At 40.4% G+C, this 18157-nt stretch overlaps 1 protein-coding gene across 1 annotated transcript in view; it reads left to right on the forward strand.

Moving 5' to 3' along the window:
* Positions 1-18157, forward strand: part of AGBL1 (ATP/GTP binding protein-like 1) — a 276400-nt gene that overhangs the window by 174026 nt on the left and 84217 nt on the right. The window contains exon 22 of the mRNA XM_010001309.1: positions 17718-17878. Coding sequence (XP_009999611.1) covers positions 17718-17878 — 161 coding nt within the window. The remainder of the gene's footprint in view (positions 1-17717; positions 17879-18157) is intronic.

Raw genomic sequence — 18157 nt, forward strand, 5'->3', positions numbered from 1 at the left:
AAAGTTGGTTGAAATTCATTGACAGAGGTATTGACTACCCTCAGGTGCAGTGTATTTGCATGTTCATTCACTTTAAATGGTCAGCAAAACACCCTGACAATTTTAAAGGCAGCCTGCTGTGCCTGAAATGTATTCAGTTTTACTCTGTCTCCTCTGCAGGATATGGAATCTAGCTGTTTTGGTGTCATAGTGATCATATAGCACATCTTTATGTGGACAAGATAATTGCTCAGGCTTCAGAAACAGATAAGAATTAAATTATTTCTGAATTTTCTGTGTATGATTCCTATGTCCTACGTTACTTCAGGAAAATGGCCCATGGTTGTGGTCCTGTTCTGTCAGGTTGCACTGATGTCCTGGGAATAAAGCAGAAGGTTTCTGAGACAGCAGCAGCTCTGCTCAGTTGGTTACAGGAGGCAGAAACAGCCTCTACTGGGTTGAGCAGCAGTCTGCCTGCTTCTTATGCTGATAGGGTGCCCATCTCTCTTCTGCATGCTGATGTCCCCTCTTTAGTCTGCTTGTCTGTCACTGTAAACCAGGGAGAATAGAGTTGACATTGTTGGATTGAAGGGCTGTAAGCGGTTATTGATTCCCAAGCTCCTTGCATTCCTAGAGGTGGGGGTCAGGAAAGGTGTGTGTTTGCGTACAGACATAAGCATGCAAGTCTCTAATGGTGCGTTAGCACAGGTGAGTAACAGGATGCACATGATTGTGCTTTTCAGGTGGATTTGTATATGCTGTAGCCAGCAAAATACACACAGCAATAATGGAGTTCAGATTTTATTAGCTTCAGATATCTCTGCTCAGAGGAAAAAATTCACACTTCCTTGGTGACCTTTTGGTAAATGCAAAGCTAGGGGGGAAAATCTGTCTTTCAGTTCCTTTTAATTTGTAAGTAATTGGAATGGAGGTGTGAAGTGTGGGGTACAGGATTGCAGCGGAGGGTGCTGAAGGACAGCGCTCTCTCAACACCGGCTCGTTGTCCATGTGTTTCTGTCTTGTGAGTAACCATGTGTGGTGCCTTCTGAAGTCCTATCCCATCACTTCTTCAAGCTGAGAATAGAGCAGAAGGGTAGAGTAACCTCCTCACACTGTGCAGCCCAGCTCAATGACACCTTATTGACATGAGGAGCGCTGACGTGGTGGAAAGCAAAGTAGGCCAGGCACTGGCTGTCAGTACTGTTTCTTTAAGCTGATGTCACCTGCTGCATTGTAGAAAAAGGCTTTTTGTGGTGGAGGAAAGGACAAAGCAAGACCATTTCAAATGGATCTGTGGAGTCAGATCCCGTTTAAGTACCCCCAAAAGGGTACTTAAAAAAGTAAGACAGCCTGAAGAAATATAAAATTAATTGTGGTATAGATTTGGCTTTTTTTCTGTTCATACATCCCAAGAACAAGAAACATGTGTCTCTTATAGGCCTGCTCAGAAAATATAAGTAGAGTCCAGATGCCATTTAAGGTCGGGCTGGCATTGGTGAAGATCCTGTCGTTGAAATAAAGGATGGTAAAATTTTGATGAAGGGCTTATTTCATGAACATTGAATAGCAGATACCTCAATCTCCAAGTTGCTCCATTAAGTATCCTGCTCTTTCCAGTCAGTTCCACCAATTTCACTTGAGAGTGTAAAGCTATGACACTGAATTAAATGTGAGATCTCATAACTCCTCATCCAGCATCTAAACCTTAAAGAGCTCCTAAAAAAGCAGAATCAGTAATTGAAGGCCTTCTCATTGAGACAGCAAGAATGCTTCCATCACAGCTAGAAATGTTTTCTGTGTCACTGCTGCAGACGCTTGACATAATCCCAAAATACATCTCATTTATATATATGTGCTTACATTTAAAAGGAAAAGGGAAAAAATAAAAATCCAAAGCCTTAAGATCTCTCCTTTGTGGCACATGGAACTTTTGTGTGAAACAGCACAAAATTGCTGGGTATCTATAAAGAACCCAGTCTATAAAATTGTATAGAATTTGCTTTCCATTTGGAGGGAAAGTCAGGAGTAGTGCACGTGAAGAGGATAATTCCACATATAACCTGCATGTGACCTGCATCTGCAAGCTTACTGTTTGCCTGTGAGTGAATATCTTGCCACTGTGAATGGACTGTGATAGACCTGGTAAGCGAACCTGAAGGGACTGAATTAAGATACTAACTTTACTGATTGCACACACTTCTTAGTGAGTTTCGGATGCAGAAGAGAGGCTGCAGAGTTGGACAGAACAAAAGGGGAGGAAATGGTCAACCATGGTGGATCTGAATGTTTCCAGTAGCTGATTATTTGTATTTCCATTCCTTGGCTTAAGACTGACACCAGACTGAGGGGTTTTGGAGTGGCTTTAGGGCAACTGCAGGCAGAAATTAATAAGTGATGGAGCTGGGCCTGCTGAGGGTGGGATCTGTTGCGTTTTTACAGTCTGGAAACAGAATGGCAGAGACTGCAGGGTGAAGGAGGATGAGCAGAGCATGGGTATTATCAGAGTCACAGAAGCATAACACAGGTTTGCGGTTATATGTTACAGCCTGCATAATCCATTGCTTGCTGACAAGTGTACTGTGTTCACACACAAAGTGAAAAAGAAGAGGGTATATTTTTTCCCAAATAATTTGCCAATCATTTTTGACTTTCGTTAGGAGTCTGAAAGAATCTGAGTAATGGTACTGCTCAGCTGGCTCAATGTAAAAGGGCTTAATTTTTATGTTTACATTTAGTCATTTTTATTGTGTTGCTTCCTAGCTCATTGATGAATAAATCGTTACACTGAAGCAAAAGCCTGAGAAATATAAAAACAATTCTGTGCTATCCCTTTGTATTTAATGGGAGTGACAAGTATTGCTGGGTGTAATTAATTCACTTATAAAGGACCAAGATCTGCATTTTTGTGTTTTCTTGTTATAACACTAATTACTATAAATTATTAGCATGGTGTTAAATGCACAACTTACAAGAGAAACAGATGTGGAACTCTGTGTGTTTCTATTTAGCTACCTGCCTGTATTTTCCTGAATCACACACATGGTGTTTGTTTGTACTGCTGGGGTGTTCATGTGCTGTGAATATCTATGAATGCACACTTGGAAGTGTGTTAGTGGAAGAGACTAGAACTGAATATGGAAATATGCATGTGAGTGTGGGAACTAGTTCAAGACGTGCTTTCTCAGACCTTCAAGTGTGCAAGTGCATGCTGGTGTTCTGATAAAGGTATTATATTAAATATGTACTTATGAGTGCTGTTTGTTATGGAACAAGCATGTTCTCGTGCATTTGTGATCACGTGTGTGTACGCACAGATGTATGAGCATGTCTGATGAGCGCACATCACCTCAAGCAGGAGATAACATGAGGCAGAAAAGTCATATTTAGCAGTAATTTTGTGCTACAGAGTAGGGGATCTTCTTGTGTGAAAGAAGAAACACAAATGAAATGAGTATAAAAGGGCATCTATGGCAATGACCATGCTTGCAGTTGATTGCTAGTCTGAGATTGCCTTGTTCTCTCGCTGACCCTCCCAGATGTGACCTCTCCTAGTAGCAGTTAATAAAGCCCTTGGGTTGCGTATTATTTTTTATATTATTTTTTTCCATATTTTTTTCCATTTTTTCACATTTTTTTCCAATGTGAATAAAAGCTTGGCAGAAACTGGCATTCCTTGAAAGTCATGTCTAACATTTTTTTCTGCTGTCAACCAGTTCCTTTCTTTAGTCTTTGAACATAAGACTTGCCAATAAAAGTCCAGAAATAGCTTCTCTCACTAGAACTAATGTTTGCCAACAATAGCTAGGGAAGAGGAAAAGAAATCTATTTTTGTAGCTGGATTCTAACATGAGGTAACCCTGTTGGCTTTAGCAAAAAGTAATTTGACACCTAAAGTTAAAAGGTTTATTTGTTCTGGAAAGCTTTTTAACCAAATTCAAATATGACAGTTGAGAGGTGATATGTGTTTGTTAGTTATTTATGGACAGAAAGGTGTCAGACAAGTGAGAGTAATGTAATGCAGTGAAGTTCATCTTAATCTAGCTCTCCTTTAAGAAGTTGTAACCTCTTTATTTAGGAGCGTGGGAGAAAGAAGAGTATGTGCCAGTGCAGCCTCCATCAACATCATGGCCCTTCTTGTCTGTGATTTCTGTAACATCAGGACTGAGTGTGAAGGGCTGTAGAGCTGAAGTGAAAAGGGCAGGCAGGTTCAGCTCAGATAGTAATAGGTTGAGAGACCAATTTCTCTTCTCTAAGCTTCAACTTTTGTACTAATCCTTATCTAGTATTGAGATGGACAATTGAGAATCCCTCTTCTGAGAAAAGAATGAAGGCCAGAGATAGCAATGAGAGAAATGGAGTCAATATTAAATGTCTCCCTTTTCCAGCCAAGGCCCTGACCCACTGCTGCTAAGCAAGGTGAGCCGTCCAGGCCTGTGAAGGGTAGCCAGGCTCATTCAAGAGCTGAGGTCACCGAGTATAAATCCATAGTGATGAAGCAGGTTCCAAGATCAGGCCAGGAACACAAGTCAGACTCTTTCTTTGGTTTTGGGGTGAGGTTTTTTGAAACTTAATCTATATTTCTTGTTAGTCTCAGATTTAAAGAAAAAAAAAAAGGATGGCATGATTCCAGATTAATAACTTCAAGCAATTTTGCTTCTAGCAGGGATGAGTGAAGTGTGAGTGGTGAAGAGAATTGTGGCCTCTCTCTCCCCAGCTCTGCCAATGCCCTTGATGAGACGCCCTTGCCTAGATCACTCCTCCTCTGATTCAGCATCCTGACTTGCTGTACTGCTCTCCTATCTCCCAAAGGGTATCCTGCAATTAATTGAGGGATGTATCTAAATGGCTTTAGCATGCAAGCCAAAAGTCACCAGGGACCAAGCTGTTACTAGGGCAGGAATAAAGGTCAGGCCCTTGCTGACATCGTTGTCTAGATTAATTAACACACTAATCTTTATAACTCCTCTTCAGCAAATATAATTTGGCTTCAACTCTAATTTTGTTAATTTATTATTTTTGTGTGTGTGTGACTTAGCTTCAAGAGAGCTAATGGAAAGACCTAGGTGGAAAATACTGCTTCTCTCTATCCACCCTGCACTCTACCAGCCCTGTGCCTTGTTTCCCCATGGCATCCTTTGCACTTTGTTGTCTGAAGGCTTTGCAGAAAAGTCCCCTGGATACCAAAACAGACTTATCCCTTCATTAGGGATTTGAGGGGTGATATATCTGATTACTTGAATTACTAGGAAAACACTGTGTGGAATTGGCTGGAGGGGAGACTTACATTTGATACTGTTTTCCTGTGCCTTTTTATTATGGGAAAATGTGAGGTCAATGCTAGAAAAAGTTATGGAGTCTTTGTTTCCCTGATGAACCCCCCTGATGAACCACACATCCATGACTGCAGGAAGGAGAAGCCAGTAGTTCGGATTCTGTGACTTAGATAGCCCTGCAGCTCAGTGTTTTGGGAAGGCTGCTTTTGAACAAAAAATCTGTCCAGGATCACTACTGAGGGATCACTACTTGCACCGGAAGAAGATAGAGCAGGGCTTGGAGATGAGAGGAAGGCAGAGTGAGTGAATGTGTGTGTTGAAGCGCAATGAACTGAACCATCCTTGGATGAGCAAGAGGGAATATTCCCTTCAGATTGCAATCTGATGGGAAATGAAAGAAATGAAGAAAATCTCTCCTTGTCTCCTATTCAGCTCTTAGTTCTGTTTTGCTGTACTTTCCATTCCTTCGTGATTACATCCATGTTTCAGTCAGCTATTGTTTTCTGCTTGAGTTGGGAACATTCCCTAAAGCTGTTCTGAGTGCACAATACTCTTGTTCTCTTTCCCAGGCCAATTTTAGACTGAATTTTGGCTGACTACACAAATGCAGAATGTTTCCTGTCCTATCTTTCATCATCATTTTCCTGTATCATTTGTTTTTCCTTTGACAGATTTTATATACTGTCAGTCTAATATTCATCAGAGGTTGAGAAGTATTACCATAATGGAGTGCATTGTGGATAATCCCATGCAAATTGTTGTGTGGAGAGTCATGCTAAATTATCTTATTGAAAAAAAGCAAACAAACAAAGGCAAAACAAAGAACAAAGACTTTTTTTTTTTTTTTAACAGTTTGGGTTTTGGAATTCAGAGCAGCTGCCAGAGACATGGGTCTAAGCCAGTGATGTGACATTCAGCTCCATGTGCAAATGATGCACCTCACAGAACACTGCTAAAAGGGTGGAGTTCTGCATGCAGTGGGTTTTCTATGTATATGTGTTTCATGTTTAGTTTTAAAAGTTGTAGTTAGTTGTAAAAATGTTTTAGTTTTAAAACACTGCTGGCTTGTCAAGGGAACAATCTGAGTGAATGCTGGAGCAGCACAAATGAGAAATGTCTCTTGCTATTCCATTGTACAAACATCTATAGGAAGCATCAGGTTTTTTGAGCTTAAAGGGCAGCAGATGCCTCTTGTAAGAGGCAAATCTGATCATATGTAGTGTTGTTTTTATATTTTTCTCTTGTTCTCTGTTACCAAGGTCATTTGCTTGGAAACTGGCTGCTTTGTTCCTGAAAACTCCATGTACTTCCCTAAACTGAAGCAGTAATCCTCTTTTTGGACAAAACACTTGATTGTAGTAAAAATTATTGCAATGTCACAAACACAGAATTACAATTTTCAGTGAAAATCATAACAGCAGGTTGAGTAGGTTTCCTAAGAAAAAGGCAGCTTGTTCTTATGCAAATTTGCTCAGGTAGTACAGCTGCAACATGAGAAATCCTGAAAGCCTGTAATCTGGATTCAGAATCTTCTCTGCTGATAAAGGTTTGCCTGCTTTGGTGCAAACAGTCAGTAGGTTTTCAAAGACTCAGAGAATTGTTTATTTTTACAAGCCCTGCATACTTCTCACCTGATACTCTAGGAGGGGAAGCATTTATCAGCTGCTATGCATTTTCCTCTTGCTGGTCTCCATCTCTGAAAAGCCTCATGTGGAAATATCCACAGCAGAACAAGGGGGAATGTAAGATGCTTTTGTGTGAGTCACATCAGATATCGTACTTGCTAGAAACAGCTGCCTCCCACTCGCCCTACTCTGTCTCTCTGATCTTGTCTCTTTCTTCAGTCTGTTTCTTGGAGTCTTCAAAGACCTGATTTCTTTTTCTCTTTCTCTCCAAATCCACTTGTAAGTGGAGATGTTAAATTGAGCCTGTGCTGGTGGGACTATATAGGGGAAAAGCCTTATAGATCATTTGCAAAAGTTTGCATCCAACTACCACATCTGAATGATACTCCTTGGTAAATAATTCCAAATGTCTAAGGTTATCTGCGTGTGCTGCTAGTCAGCTCCTCATGGACAAGCAGCACAGGTTCATCTCTCTAATAAAGTAGAAGCTTCAATTCTGATCTCCATTTTTTATTTCCTTTTAATAACGATTTTTTCAGCCTAAATTAAGGTATAAATCTTTATCAGCCATCTTAGTGGCTGTGAGTTTACTTCGTACCACTGGGTATGTGGGCTGGCAATAAAATGAGCCTTTGAATTCTACAGCCCTGTGTACCCTGTTTAGCAGTTGATGGCAGCTCTTTCACCTGAAAAAAAAACTTGCCTGATGTTTGATTTCTGACTGTGGAGTCCATATTCCCAGGACTCATCTCCTAACCCAGCCTCCTAATGAAATGATCAGTGGCTTGCCCTTGGGCTATCTGGTAAAATCTCCCTCTGACCCAGCTTTCTCGTGTATTCTTTAACTCTTTATATGGTATTATTGTTTTACATGTTCACTTATGAACCTGTATTAAATTAGAACAGACATCAAAGAGGGACCTGCACTACTTTTGCCTGAATTACCCTCAGTGTTATGAGCCATTCTCTAGATGGCTAGTACAGAGTATTCAAAAGAAAGAAAAAAACAGAAATGGACAGATTTTCACTGTTACTGCCTATTTTTCTATTGAATGTGGCAAGCAGCAAGAAGGGTACCGTGTCAGAATGATTATGCTGAAAACTCTAAGAAAATAGCCAACAAGTTTGTTGCTTGTACTCTCATCCTTCAGTTTCAAGGGGAAGGGTCACCAGGTGGGGTAAGAAACCCTTTTCTATGCAATGTCTCTTTCCTCTCTGAGCTGAGCTGGGCATAGATATTTTTTTGTGCTATCCCATGTACCTTTAGCTTGGAAAATCAATGACTCCTTTGTCATTTCAGAAGTGCTAATTCAATAAATTCCAGAATCATAGCTGCTTCTTGTCACTGATCTGAGATTGTAGTGAATGATAGGTGAGGAGGCCACTTTGATGGTATTTGCTGAAGATGACAAAAGAGAATTTGTGATATTAAAAAAAATAAATTAGCCTGTGGGGAGTCATTTATCATTTAGGAAAAAAGTCTCAGCTCTTGAGTTGTAGCAGTGTAAGGTGATGGACATATAGTGCATGAAAGGTGAAAGTAAGGACATTTGAAATGGGAGAGGAAGGTGCAGAGCTGTAGATGACTCTATGTCCTTACCTCTCACCTGTTGATCTCTGTGTGAAGACCTATTTAAAGCTTTTAAGGAGACCAACACACGGGGTCTCATGATAATCGCTTCTGAACATATGTACATAATTATTCAACAGCTGAAGCTGGCATGTGATGTGGTCTGGGCAGGAGAACCACCACCAGGTGGAAGCTCTGCTCTGAGGCCATTGGCAGAAGGTCTCAAAGGAAGTGACTGATTTTGTGGAGTGCAGGCTTAGATCTGGAAAAAACAAGTATGCTTCAAGGCATGATCAAAAGGCTCTGGAAGAAAATATGGGACCCTCAGGACTGGAATAATAAGAGGTGGTGTAGCCTGAGATTTGGATGTATTCTGGAGCTATTTGTGCTGCCCTGGAGCCACAAGTACATTGGCAGTGCTGGTAGGCAGCCGGGATGGGAACAGAGCCGGAATGCTGTGGGACCATGCTGGCTGGTTTATACATTATGACAATGCTTGCATATTGTCTGCTGTGTTATATTTGGCTAATGTAACTCACACTGTCAGATTAAGCCTAGGTTTTGTTTCTGTAGGAGTTGTAAGAAATGAAGGAACAGAGGATCTGAACTATTGAAAAGAAATAATTAAAAATGGCCTACTGATAGAAGATGTCTAAAACATGTTTAACAAGGTGCTAATTATGAGTCCTCATGTTTAAAAACTCACTCCATAGGATGAGAGAACCACCAGTAACAGAACAAGCACTGGAGTAACACAGAAATGTGGAAACATGACTGTGAGTGTTAACAGTGCCTTGATAATAAGCTGTGTTGTTTGTTTGTTTTTTTTAAAAAGAGATATGGGGATTAGAAGATGAAGGAGAAATGGTATATAAAGTTTTGCCCATGACTTTCAAGGGTAAATCCAGACTAATTTTCATGCAGATTAGATTGCTGGGTGTCCCAGATGAGTCAGAACTGATAAAAAGAGAACTTCCTGCAATAAAAGGCATCAGGAAGTTTTGGGAGTTAAGGAGTGAGACCCAGAAGGACTATTTGTGTAGTTAAAACCTAGTAAAACAACTGGAAAAATTGGTAGGATAGAGAAGGCATCCATGGGATGGAAAGAAATTGATAGTAATTTGACTCCATCTACCACTCTGAATTGGAGCTGGTCAATATTTATAGTTTTAATGACTGGAAATAAAGAAGAACAGTAAGCTGGTAAGATTTACTGTTTGCAGCTGATACAAATTATAAAGTAGGAAGGAGGGCTGAAAGATTGTGGGTGCCAAGTATGGGAGATGAAACATAGGCATGGGCAGGGCAAAGCATGTTGGAAGGAATAAATAGTTTAAAGCATTCAGATATATGGTTGGACTCTGAATTAGCTCTAAGCATTCAGGAAAACATAAGTAGCTATTGTAAAGACAGCTCGATAAAGATGTCTGTGCTGTGTGCAGTAGCAACAATAAAGAAAAAAGTGAATAAGATGTCCATGTGTGAAGAAAGAGGTAGACTTGGAGGATGTTATAATATTCCTAGGGATGTGAATGGTAACACCTCCCGTGGAGTACTGTGTTTGTTATGAGTAATTTCTTTTGTAAGAGACAAAGCAGTGAAGAAGAGGGGCTGGAGAGAACACATGAATGTGTTTAGTGGCCTGGAAAGCAGCTTCAATATGAGGAAAGTATTAGGGATACTGGAGATATTGAGTTATAATGGGAAGGAATAAAGCATTACAGTGCAGAGAGCACAGCAGTGTGCAGAAATAACACTGAGTACTGTGCTGGGGAGATGCTTTGCAGGGGTGTGGATGTTTGGTGGCAGTGCAGCAGGAAACAGGTTTGCCATCCCATTGGATTCTCCCCTACATCACATTGCTGCCAGGCTGAGACACAGTTTCACTGGTGTGCTGGTCTCCATAATGCACTGGTGTGGGAGCAGAGGGATGGAGATCCTGTGGGGCAGTGCATTATCAGGCTGGAGCAATGAGGGTGCCATCTAGGTCAAGCTGTGTTGGCTTCTCACTGAATCTACTTTAGTGCCTTGGACCCTGTGTCGGTGCAACACTGAGAGGTATCATGATCCTGGGGTCTTATTTTGGATGGGGAAGAAAAGCACACTAACCTTGCTGGGTCATTTTGACCAATATTGTTATTATTATTAATAATATAATTAATAATAATCATAATTATGTGGTGTTATATATCTATAACTATAGTATATTATATTATTATGGAATATCTTCTATTAAGACACTATTTCAGTTGGATCATCTAGTCCAACTTTCAATATTTTGAAAACATTTTCATCACCTCACTGATGGGAAAAACAACATATATTTTATAGAGATGAGAGGGAGGGGCTGTAAAGTTTCCTCCATCTCAGTTTATAGCACAGTGAGTTTTAAGATACAAACTAGTTTGGCAGTTCCCACTATTGTTACTTTAAATACTTGAAAGGCACACAGAAAAATAACAAGGTGGTGTGTAATATATTACAAGGATATGAGGCCATTTCATGGAATTAAGATGCAACAATTGATTCTTTATGTAACACATAATTAACCTGGAGATCCCTATAGTGGATAACATTATGAAGACAAATACCTTATTAAGATTTTTTAAAACAGGTTAGACACTTTATGAATAGCATCTACATTTACATTACCCAGAATAAAATTATAAGTATCATAAATCCTTTTGTTCCAAGGCATATAGTGATCACCAGTCAGGATTAGAAAATTATGTTACTGTCATGGTGAAATATGACCAAGCTGGATAAACTCACAGCTGAAAATAAGGCTTGGGTGGGCCAAGAGTTTGGTCACTTTTCTGTACACTGAAGTTATTTATACAAGAAAACTTTCAAGTGGAAGTAGAGAGGGAGGAAAAGTGATCCAGGGATTAAACTGCCAATTTAGGACTTGCAAAATTTCAGCTTCTTGCATTCCCAGACTGCTTTTAAGAGCTGATTCATTTGACACAGATTCTCAGACATACTTGGAGGCCCACCTCACACTTGATCTTCAGATACCTTAGGCTATAGACTGTCTGTGACTTATTCCAGGTTCCACAATGTTCAGATAATAGGAAAAAGCATGCATATGAGAGAGTGTCATGGATGGACTACTGATGAATTTTCAAAGCACTGTCAGATGGGGTGATATCAGTTAATCTGTTGCAAATACTGGAAGAACAGAGAAGAAAGGTGTTTTCTTAAATAAAGTACTTGATTCTCACCGATGTAAAGTAGCTTTCTGTCCTCACACTGCCCCAGGATCCCTACATGACTTTGAACCATTCTGAGCTTCTCTTCCTTTTCTACCTACTAGGAAGCTTAAGTTTTCCTTTAGGAGTTATTGTGTTTAGGTTTTGTGGTTTGCCTTTTTTAATTCAAAACAAACAAACAAACCCCCTAACCACCACCACCAACAAAAGAAAGCAAGACAAAAAATAACCCAACAAAAACAAATCTGCCCATTTTTTTTGTTAGCTCTACTATCAGAAGCTTGTCCTCTGGACTGTCACTTCCAAGCATGGTGCAGGCAGGCTTCTCTTCCCCAGAATGGTCCACAGTCCTTAGGTTGGAGCTTGAAATGCTCTTGGCTCAGTGTGAAACACTGTGAAACACTGCAGGCTCCTCCAAAGTGCTCAGCTCTAGCCTGGTGTATCATTGCAATCAGCCTCCTGTTCTATTTGCCCTGGAAGCTGATTAAGAAAAGGAGAAAGGATGCTGAGGGAGGATCAGAGAATAAAAAAAAGTTGGGGAGGGAGAGAAGGGTGGAGGGAAAGGACAGAAACACATCTATGGAAATACAGTGAGGAAGAGGGGTGGGGATGGTAATGTCAGACATATCAAATCAGTACAGTGGAAAGGAGGAAGAAACTCTTCTCTACAGCTAGACCTGGAGAATTCAAAATTGAAATAACTTTTTTTCTGGAGAAGTTGGCCACAAACCTTTCTGTTTGTGCTAAATCACTGATTGTCCTGTGAACAGGTTGTTCAGGCCTCTCTCCAGAAAATCAGAGGGAGAGGAGGTATTTTATTTTCTCAATCATTCCATTCCTTCAACATAGTTGCCTGTAATACACACATCTTTAACCACAAAAAGAGTCCATTTGAATGAGTAAAAAGAACAACCAGTTATTTGTTTCTGCACCCAAGAAGTTTTCTCAGCCCCAGTTTAGGTAAAACACAGGCTGGGTTCAGCAAAACTTTTGTGAGGGGATTCAAGGCAAGCTGGGCATTGCTTCCTTGTGTGTCCCCAGAGTGCCAGCTGTAATGAGGACAGACATTCAGCTCAAGGCATACCTCTCCAGGGGTGAGAAGGGAATAGAGGTTCCCCTTAGCTTTTCTCCTGTTATCATTCCTCTGTATCTAGCATCTATCGACCTCAACAACCCCTCTTTCTTCCTCATCCTTTTATCTCTCCTATGCTTTTATCTTCTGTCTCTAACTCCAGCCCCTCTCATCTTTCTAGAAATTCCTACTAGCCTATATTCTTCTTGCATCTTTAGCATTTTCTGCTTGCTTAATCCTCTTAAAAATATTTTGGCCCAAATTCTGATCCCTATCCCCTTCATTGTATCACTTTTGCATGCCATACCTGCTGCTTAGGATCTCTGGAGCATGAGAAAACCTGGCTTATTCCCTACTGTCCTAGTTGTCTAAATAGCCAGTTCCCCAGTGTGATTCTGCATATTTTCATTCCCTAGGGTTGAAAGGACAAGATCTTTCAGGACTGGCCCAAGATAAAATGAAGGCTGCAGACACCAGGCCCCAAAGGTTTAATTCAGCTCCCTGTTTTATCCTTTAGAGCCTCCAAATGGTTTCTGTTAGTATTCTGAGGGAGAGCTCACTGATGGAATTAGTGAGAAACCAGACTGTCAATTTATTTATACCCAGCCTTAGGGCATAACCATTGTGCATGTGTAAAGCTATTAAGATGCAGAGAATATTCTGAAAGTGTGTATGTATATGTATTGACTGGAAGTGAGTTTGCAGGGAAATGCTGTTGCCCGAAGGACTGAACAGCAACAAAACTGGGAGAGGCCAGTGAAATGGCCGTGCTGCATGCCAAAGATCCCTTTTCTCTGAGCACAGGAAAAACTGATGCCTCAGAAATCTTTTGTCTGCTTATGTTTAAGAACATCTTCTAACTTAATTTTAATGTAGCTCCACTTACCCTTTTGAAGAAATTTCTGTTTTTACTTCTGGAGTAAATTTACTTCTTTTACTTACTTCTTTTACTTACCTACCTTCTCCAACAGTATCTGCATTATGAAACTGTTGCTGCCTTTGGCTGCAGGAGTGTTTTAAGCATATGAGTAATGAAAAAAAAGTTTTTCCATTGCAAGTTGAGAAAGCTTGGAAATATTTGATTGTGGATGTTTATTTGATGCATTACTGCTGAGTATGAATGAACTGTTTTTTTCAGTATGTTTTGATCAATTTTGTTTAGGATAATTTGTATTGACAATGTCCTGGCCAAATGATAAGTCAATTAATAGCTTTTTTTCCTGCTCCTCAGTTTCCTATTACTGTGACAATGTCAATTAAGAGGTGCAAGTGAGCATCCTACTGCCCGTGCTGTTATGCTAACAACAGTCCTGGCAGAGAAGGCAAGAAATTAATTGGTCTAACTAGACTAAAAGTTAATGGCCTGTGTCTGTTTCATGCATCTGACTGGCAGTGTCTCCTACCTCTGAAATTTGTTTCTTCCCATGAAAAATAAATATATCAAAACTTGGACTCTTTTTTAGTGTCATCTCCTCCCATGCAACTTTCTGTTGCAGTAAGAGAACATGAAAAGAGATTAAGAAAAGTTGTTCAGTTCCATTATTTTCTATAATAGCCAGGAGACATTTAACCTGTTATCCCTTAACATGATGTCTGCAAAACTGCATGACAAGGCCCATGGGGCCAATGGATTTATTTGTCTTGCACAGTGGAGCGTGGTGCATCAAGCTGCTGCTGCTCCACACTGATACCTTCATGTAAGAGAGAGCAGAAGCTATGTGATGTTAGCTGACCCTCAGAGTTTGTTAGCATGTTTCTGAGACTGGACAAATTAGGACTGATGAGCTTGTCTACAGCTTTCTGGTGCAGAGATCCTATTTCCTGCTTCAGAATCTGCTTAGACTGTGCTGACTTGGAAGACACTGCACCGTGTTCCACTGCTTGCATAGTGGTGTCAAAAGGAGGATAGAGCCATAAAGCATTGTTCTAGAGAGAAAGAGAAATTCACTGAGAATCCAGACTAGTAGGACACTGCAGGGGAGGTGCTGTCAGGCGGAGCAGCTTCCTCCTGTGCAGCTGTGGCAAAAAGACTATATACTGCCACTTTATGTAGAGGCAACACAGGTTCACTGCCATGGAGATCCACTTCCTATGAGCATATTAACCAAACCAGGGTGCACTACTTCTACTGTTCTTCTTTCTTGCATTTCTTGTAAAATATTTTCACAACTCTGAGCTGTAAGTGCAATCTTACAATTATTAGAACTGTGTGTGCTGCACAGCTACAAGGAAAATGCGTGGAGACCAGGCTTCCCTTTCAGCAATGCAAGAGGAACTGATTATTAACCACTACATCAGCTCCTGGCATTGCTGACAGATGACATCAGTGCCATTACTTTGAGATGTCAGTTCTGTCAACAGCTTCAGTTTAATGGCAGTCATGCTACGCACCTTCAGCTCCACCCTCTGCTGAGAACTGAGGAGAGGGAGAGAATTGTCTGAGTTAAAAAATAAGTCTCTCTGTGTTTGATGTGAATAAAGTATGTTAACAAGTAATCCTATAGCTGAGGTTTCCAGCTGTTACTCCTGAGCTGTCTGGTATCAAAGCAATATGGGTCTATTGTACAGCAGCTAACTTCAGTGCATGAGCAATTACTGTCTGAGGCTTCTCAGGTATATTGTAGTTTTATTATTATTATTTCTCTGTTCATAGTTTCTTAAGGCTGCTTCATATCCTGAATAAAGCTCCAGGGTATCATAAAGCCACAGGCTGAGTTTTAGCACAGTCACTATTCATACCTTCTGGATTGATAACTATTTAGTATGTTGCCTTGATCTTGGAAGCAAGACCCTGAGATGCACCCTAGGGAAAGCTGCGAGATGTTCTTCGTATTTTTTGCCCCTGAGGTAATAACTCTTTTGCTGTGGGAATGACACATTTTTGCTCAGAAATGTCACTGCTTCTGTCTGCTGATTGTAACTCTGCCACACTAAAATATCTTAAATCTTTTCAAGTAAAATAATAAAACATTTAGGAATCTATGCAGAGCTGCTAAGCACTCATTGTTTTCTGTTAATGACCCTTAGTTCCCATAACCCTCTTCCTCTGTTTTCTTACTATTATTAATTATTACTACAGTTCATTATACCTGGATCTTGCTTGGCAAAGCTTGCAGTGGAGGTGAATAGGACAGAGAAGATAAATGATATCAGAGATTTGCACAGTGTGATAAAAATACTTAAGGGACTGTTCTGAGAGCGTAAGTCAGTTCTCCAGAGACCCTAGACCCTGCCTAGCAATGAGGTTTTTTTCTCAGGTTGTTCGTATATTTTTCTGGGCAAGTCCCATGCTCATCTAGTTGTCTGACCATTCAGTATATGTTTGAGCTGTGTAGTATTTCATGTTGTTCATGTTCATCATCATAAATACACATTCATGCTTTTCTCAGAATGGAAGCAGAATCACAATTTTTACTATAAGAAAATGTATTTTTTTAGCAGATAGGACATTTGTAATGCCAGATGATATTTGCATGTGCTGGATCAGCTAGACATGAAGTGGTGATTTCACCCTGTCCAAGTCCTCTAACAAAAACATACCAAAAAAAACTTACCAAGAGAGCTGCAGAACTTTATGTGAGACATCTCTTCTTTCTTCCATCCTCCTGCATGTTTTTGGCTCCTAAATATTCTCTTTCAATCCTACAGCTGCTCAGACCCAAGGATCCCAAAGCACTTCACAAATGCAACAACTTTACACAGAAAAAAACCCACTCTCAACATGAGATCAGAGCTCAGCCTCCTGTCATGTATTAGTGAAATATGTACTGGCTTTGCAAGAGACCCACTAACAAACATCAAATAGAGAGCTGAGTACAGGCCACACTGACATGGGGCTCACACCACATATAAGGCCAGTGCCAGGACTGTGAATGTGGACCCCTGAGAGTTGCTAAGGAAACAGTCTTGGAGATGGAACTGGAGCTCTTGTCAGAAGATTGGCTGAGGAGATGTTCTGTGTGGCAAACGTACATAGGGCTGAAATTGGCCTGTGCAGCAATTCTTCAACAAGTGGTTCAACCCCTGATGTGACAGCAATAAGGAGTACCTGTGATGTGGTCACTAAATGCCAAAATGAGGGTGTTTGCAGCTTCTGAGTTTCTTTTTAGAGTGTCTGAGCTTTGTTGTTCTCCAGCCCTCTCACTGCTTGCACAAAACTGCCATTGATTACACTGACTTACTCCTTTGCAGGCTCTTGGTGTGTTCCTTCTTTGCTAGATCTTTATTTTTTAATTAGTGAAAAAGCAAACACAGATTATTCATAATCAGGGTTCCTACAAACAAGGACCCACAGCTTAGAGGAGTCCTCCCTTGGAAGATGATGTTGATAGTCCAAACCTTGTTTGTGCTTCTCAGTCTCTCCTTGTCTCTGCTAGAGAGAGATCAGCTTTTAATAGACTGAGAAATTCCTTAGGGTTGTTTGTTGTTTTGCAATTACTTTACAATTGATTTTCTTAAAAAACAATTCATAACTTGTTAAAGATCTCTTCCCCACTCTCTCCCCTGCCTATTTCCATTTCCATCTTTGCCGCTGTCCAGTATTTACAACCATAGGACCTATTTTTTTTTAATTTTTTTTTCCATTGCTTAGGTAGATGACTCTTCTATAGAGAGAAAGAAAAAAAATTAGTCCTAACAATTAGTAAAAGTAGATTTACAATCAGATCCTCCTGGAATCTGAGTCCAAATCTTACAATATCTTATCCTGGAAAGGTGGTTGAGACAGTTAAACTGTTTGCCTCTGTTTCCCTGTTTGTCAAATAGAGGCTACTTTAGAACAACTTCTGTAGACAAGGTTTTGCCAGTTAATTTACAAATTATTCTGTAGGGGAAACTCCCATATGTAGCAAACATGAAAAAAAAAACAAACTTATTTGGAATTGAAGGAAGAATGTTAAGAGTTGTCCTTCTGCAAAACGAGCTTGATTCTTCCCATGCACTTTTGAAATTCACTCAGCATTGAGACTTTCTGCTTCTCTTCATCAGGGTCTGCAGCTGGGAACTCAAGAGCTGGAGGAGATGGGAAGCAAGTTTTGCCTTGGTTTGCTTATTCTGCACCTCAAATCCTTGCCCTGCAGCAAGAAGGTGATGGCTCAGGCAGCACTTCTGCTAGATCTGGAGGAGGAGATAACAGACCGGGCACAAAGGTTAGTAACAGTATTCAGAGGATTCTCCTGTGGTAATCAAGTCGGTGGGGATATGTTTTGGGTTTAAATCTGCAGAAATGTACTCTCCTTATGGCTTATCTTGGGAACTGGAGTGTATAGAGAGTAATCAGACATAAGACAGTAGTTGCCTGCTGTGCAGCTGTTTGTGTGGATAAAAATGGTGAAATGACAGAACCTGGATTCTATTTTCTGGTGATTTTCCATCTTCTCTCAAAACTGATTATTTAAGCACAGCAATGGTGCTGCAGGAGAAAAAAT

Source organism: Chaetura pelagica, unplaced genomic scaffold (genome assembly GCF_000747805.2).
Source record: "Chaetura pelagica isolate M959 unplaced genomic scaffold, ChaPel_1.0 scaffold737, whole genome shotgun sequence".
Taxonomy (NCBI): Eukaryota; Metazoa; Chordata; class Aves; order Apodiformes; family Apodidae; genus Chaetura; species Chaetura pelagica.